Here is a 5539-nt window from a genome sequence, read left to right as displayed (position 1 = left end):
CTGCTGGTTTACTATTATCACATGACTTTCCTTATCCTAATAAATATAGACTGACACCTTGTTTGTACCGAAAATATGTTGTTGTTTGTTTGCAAATGTCAGGGCATTGACCATTAGGCCATTTTCCTAGATAATATAGATTATAGATAGATAAATAGATATAGTACTGAAAATATAGATTTTTATGTTTTTAATAAATTATAAGTTATGTATGCCTCCCCCCCTTCATTAAATGGGTGAGAGGACATAGTATCGACTTACACTAGATATTATCGAAATTTCGTGTCCTGCCCCCCCCCCTTGCTGAAATCCTGGCTACGCCCTTGCTTCTGTTTGCAAAAAAGTATCGTACCACCGACTGAAGACCCAAAAACGGAACCAAGTCATAGTTTGCTGTGCCTAATATGCAGGATTCATGAACACGAGAATCACTAAATGTGGCTTTTGAAAGCTGAAATTCCAATTCAAACCTACATATCTGGGAAGTTTGCACTCTCAGCTTTCCATGTGGGTAAATTATGTTTGCTAAATATTATCTGAACACCGACTGAGGACCCGAAAACGGAATCAAGTCATAGTTTGCTGTGCCTAATATGCAGGATTCATGAACACAAGAATCATTAAATGTGGCTTTCGAAAGAAAAAATTCCACTTCAAACCTAACATATCTGGAAAGCTTACAATCTCAGCTTTCTATGTGGATAACTTATGTTTGCTAAATAGTATCTGAACGCCGACTGAGGACCCAAAAACGGAACCAAGTCATAGTTTGCTGTGCTTAATGTGCGGGATTTGCTTTTTGGCGGAGAAAGCCGAGAAGCGTACAGGCGACTTTAAGGTAAGGTATTATTAAGAGGTACATAAATAAGCACTGAGTGAAGAAAAAACGCTGTTACTAATTTTTCCCAAGGAACAGCCTCCGATTTAGTGTTCATTTTCACTACATTTTGCGATAAAAGGCAAATTTCGACCGCCGACAGCCTGTAGCCGCTTACCCAAAGCAAATTTCATGATTTAGGTGATTGTCCTACATCTAACTATTGATCAAACAAATTTCTTTCCAAACATGTATCTCCCAGATGCTTCATTTCGAAAAAAAAAGTCAATCAAAATTGATTTATGAGATTTGGAAATAAACCGCCTTTGGCAGCCAAACAGACGGAGTGACTGCTCCGTTATGGTTAGTCGTAGAAAAAATTGTAAACACATAAAATGTTCAGAATTTTATGCTCTACATTTTATCTCGGAATACAATTTGACGTAGGATGAACGGATCACGAAATATTTTAGAAAAACTAAAAAAAAAAAAAAAACAATTTTTCCCACCGCTTTTGGGGGGAAAAAGGAAAAAAACTAAAAAAAAAAAAAAAAATCATGTTTGCCGACGCTTTTTGGCGGAAAAAGCGAACAAGCGTACAGGGGATTTTAGGGGACTTTTAAGGCATGATTCAGGGTCACATACTTTTGGTGAAGAAAAACCTTTGTTACTAATTTTTCCGAAGTGAAAGTCTAATTTTCCTGTACTATATGCCCAGGTGTAATTTCATATGTTCTGTCAATCTTCCTTTTCTGGAAAATTCCTTTGTACACAAATCACATTTATATCTGATACCCTGGTGTAGTTTCATATGTTCTGTCAAAGTATGTTTGGTGGAAAATTCCTTAGAACACAAATCACATTTATTTTTTATGCCCAGGTGTAGTTTCATATGTTCTGTCACAGACCTTTTGCAGGAAAATTCCTTTGAACACAAATCACATTTTTTTTTAATGCCCTGGTGTAGTTTCATATGTTCTGTCAAAGAACATTTGGTGGAAAATTCCTTAGAACACAAATCACATTTTTTTTTTATGCCCTGGTGTAGTTTCATATGTTTTGTCAAATTTTGTTTGCGGTAAAATTCCTTTGAACACAAATTACATTTATATGTGATGCCCTGGTGTACTTGCATATGTTCTTTCAAATGACTTTTGCAGGAAAATTCCTTTGAACACAAATTACATTTATTTTTTATGCCCAGGTGTAATTTCATATGTTCTGTCAATCTTCTTTTTCTGGAAAATTCCTTTGAACACAAAACACATTTATTTTTTATGCCCTGGTGTAGTTTCAGATGTTCTGTCAAATATATTTTGTTGGAATATTCCTTTAAACACAAGTCACATTTATATGTGATCTCCTGGTGTAGTTTCATATGTTCTGTCACATACCTTTTGCAGGAAAATTCCTTTGAACACAAATCACATTTATTTTTTATGCCCTGGTGTAGTTTCATATGTTCTGTCAAATAACTTTTGCTGGAAAATTCCTTTGAACACAAAACACATTTATTTTTCATGCCCTGGTGTACTTTCATATGTTTTGTCAAATTTTGTTTGCGGTAAAATTCCTTTGAACACAAATCACATTTATATGTGATGCCCTGGTGTACTTGCATATGTTCTTTCAAATGACTTTTGCAGGAAAATTCCTTTGAACACAAATTACATTTATTTTTTATGCCCAGGTGTAATTTCATATGTTCTGTCAATCTTCTTTTTCTGGAAAATTCCTTTGAACACAAAACACATTTATTTTTTATGCCCTGGTGTAGTTTCAGATGTTCTGTCAAATATATTTTGTTGGAATATTCCTTTAAACACAAGTCACATTTATATGTGATCTCCTGGTGTAGTTTCATATGTTCTGTCAAATAACTTTTGCTGGAAAATTCCTTTGAACACAAATTACATTTATATTTTATGCCCTGGTGTCGTTTCATATGTTCTGTCAAATAACTTTTGCTGGAAAATTCCTTTGAACACAAAACACATTTATTTTTCATGCCCTGGTGTACTTTCATATGTTCTGTCAAATATCTTTTGCAGGAAAATTCCTTTGAACACAAATCACATTTATATCTGATACCCTGGTGTAGTTTCATATGTTCTGTCAAAGTATGTTTGTAGGAATATTCCTTTGAACACAAATCACATTTATATCCAATATCCTGGCATAGTTTTTTCTTTAGTTTTCCTCTCTTGTAACTCTCCTGACATTTATAATTGATACTTCTTCTTTCATGATCAGATTTGACTTCAACTTTGGGACATGATTTGAAAAACTCCAAACAATCTCTAGTAACAGCATCATTCCAATCATTTTCTTCTATATTTATTCTGTCACTTTCATTAGATTCTTCTTTTACCATGACTTCATAAGGAATGTCTAGGGGTTCATGCTTTATTACTCGAGAAGGATCATAGAAAGGTGGTGACAGTCCAACATGATCTTTTGATTCCTCAACATTAAGTTCCATTACTGCTGTCTAATATTATTCTCTTGGTCAGCAGAAATGTATAGGTACCAAAAGAAAACTATATTATGTATGCTAGTAATCATACATATGACGTATTTTCCTGAAAAATAAGAATCATTTCTTCAGCTCTCAGCTCTTTTTTTTTTTTTTTTTTGAAGAGGTTTGACAGAGGGAACTGTAACTGCTATGGTCTTATTGTCCCGAAATCAAAGAGAGAAGGAAGACAGGATATATAGGAGAAAGCCAGCCGTTCTAAGAACAAACTTTATCCCATCAGAATAAAATCCGCCCCGGGTGGGAACTGGGAATTGAACCTGCTGCCTAGCACTTACAAGGCAGACACGCTACCAACTAAGCTAACTAGGCTGGCTTCTTCAGCTCTTAAATTGATCGTGAACCACTTTTTGATTCAACTGACTGAACAGTAGGTTGGGAACTTTGCACTTTTTCAAAAAACTGTTTAGTCCCTAACAATGGAGGAGTTGCAAATGGGTAAAAATTATGAATAAATGGTCGATTCCTATGTAAAAAGTTGGGAAAAATCCAAATCTGAGGTCAAAACTCCAAAATAATAACTGTAAACGATCGAAAATTCAATTTTTATTTTCTGTTCTAATGAAGATGTGTGACGTCAGACTTAACGCAGTTGCTATTTTCGTCCGCTAGGTAGCGCCAGTATGCAAGCGCGCTAGCGGAGGAGCAGAAAGAACTGCGCAGAAACGTATGCGCACAAACACATTAATGCGTTGCCTGCAAGGGAGCTTTGCTCGGGACATTTGATGTGACGTCATCACCTACGGGAGTGTATGCCGTGACGTCAAAGTTCACGATTTACCAGCATTTTTTAAATTGATTTATCTCGAGATCTAAAAGTCGTAGAAGAAAAAGAAAAATTCCGTTGGTCCTCATTTTTTCTGCTCTATGACTTTGAAACATGACCCAAGTAAGCGCAACTGATCTATTAGATGAATTGAAATATTGAAATACAGGGTGGGTTTGAAAATCACTGACAATGGCTCAGGGTAGGTAAATCTCATTTCAAATCAAATTCCCTCAGTCATTTTCCCAACTTTGATGGCTTTTCTTCCAATAAAAATAAAAAAAAATAAAAAAAAACAGACCTTGTGTCAGTTTTTATAATTGACAATACTGATAACTTTGGGACTTCAAATGTCATGTCAATGAAAAATTGCTGCAAAGAAGAGCTGTAACAATTGAGCAGTGACCAGTTTTATTACAGGGTTAATATAGGTAAGTAGGTACCATTGAACACAAAAAGGAGCTTTCTCTTTCATTGCTGTGGCTTCTGAATAATTACCACTAAATCTAAATTACCCTGTACTTTCTATTTATTATTTACTTACCAAAATCTTCTCTCCCAAAAGAGTTCAATCACAAGAAGATAACTTAACTTGTACAAGTTGGAAGAACTGATTTTCCCAGTTGAATGTACTGACACAGTACATAGTAGGTATAGTAAATTGCAAGAGCAACTCAGGAAACTCACCGCCGTATGTATGAAAATTCGTTTCAAGTTAATCTTAAGCTAAACTTGGCTAAGCAAAATTTCAGCTCAAGTTTAACTTGAGGCCGTGGTTATGAACAGGGCTGAGTTAGGCCATTCTGAGATGTTCTTGGCAAGTGGAAAATGATGTGGTAACTTAACACAGAGCCTTCATGAGCTTGTAAACTTGTAAAGTTGGCGGGAAATTCGAAATCTTGATTTTTTTTTCCGCAACGCGTACAATCTGAATTCATTTTTTACTTTTTATCTCTAGTTTGCACGTTTATATTATACTTTTCATTTAAATTAGATATTACAAACAAGCGAATTACAAAGCAAACAAAAATAAATATAAAATAAATTTTAAAAATTGCCGCCGGGACAGAGGGTCAGAAAAAAAGCCCAACAATCCCACGTTATCCTTGGTTAAGTTACCACTCCAATGCAAAACTGTAGAAACAATATCCTATCTCACCTCGACCGAGCTCATCTCAGCCCTGTTCATAAACACAGCCTAAATCCCGTTTGTGGGTGTGGGATTTTCTCGAGGGATTTTAACGCGCACGCATGGCGCATGCGCAACAGCTCAAAAAAGTTTACAAAACGTTTGCCTCCAAAATTCAAATTTTTACCTATCAACTACCTGTCTTTCTGCGGTGAAAGAAAATTAAGAAATCTAGAAAAAAAAGTGCTTGAAAGGGTAAAGTTTGAAGGAAATTTTCATTTTTCTACAATT

At 35.3% G+C, this 5539-nt stretch overlaps 1 protein-coding gene and 1 long non-coding RNA gene across 2 annotated transcripts; both read right to left on the bottom strand.

The window, feature by feature from the left end:
- Positions 1–1380: 1380 nt before the first annotated feature.
- Positions 1381–2770, bottom strand: LOC103521601 (zinc finger protein 189-like). Its single transcript, XM_017448857.2, has one exon. It carries the CDS (start codon positions 2760–2762, stop codon positions 1524–1526), a length of 1239 nt encoding a protein of 412 aa, XP_017304346.1. The 5' UTR covers positions 2763–2770; the 3' UTR covers positions 1381–1523.
- Positions 2771–3014: 244 nt separating this feature from the next.
- LOC113472455 lies at positions 3015–4902 on the bottom strand. The gene is made up of 2 exons (XR_003394750.1): positions 4664–4902; positions 3015–3399 (listed from the first exon to the last, which is right to left on the bottom strand). It is a non-coding gene; the product is annotated as an uncharacterized LOC113472455 (long non-coding RNA).
- Positions 4903–5539: the final 637 nt, after the last annotated feature.

Source organism: Diaphorina citri, unplaced genomic scaffold (assembly GCF_000475195.1).
Source record: "Diaphorina citri unplaced genomic scaffold, Diaci psyllid genome assembly version 1.1 scaffold5561, whole genome shotgun sequence".
NCBI classification, from domain to species: domain Eukaryota; kingdom Metazoa; phylum Arthropoda; class Insecta; order Hemiptera; family Psyllidae; genus Diaphorina; species Diaphorina citri.
This window is presented reverse-complemented; position numbering and strand designations above follow the sequence as displayed.

Coding starts and splice junctions, on each gene's coding strand:
- LOC103521601 (XM_017448857.2), bottom strand. CDS start 2,762: ATGAAACGACACCAGGGCATAAAATATAAATGTAATTTGTGTTCAAAG.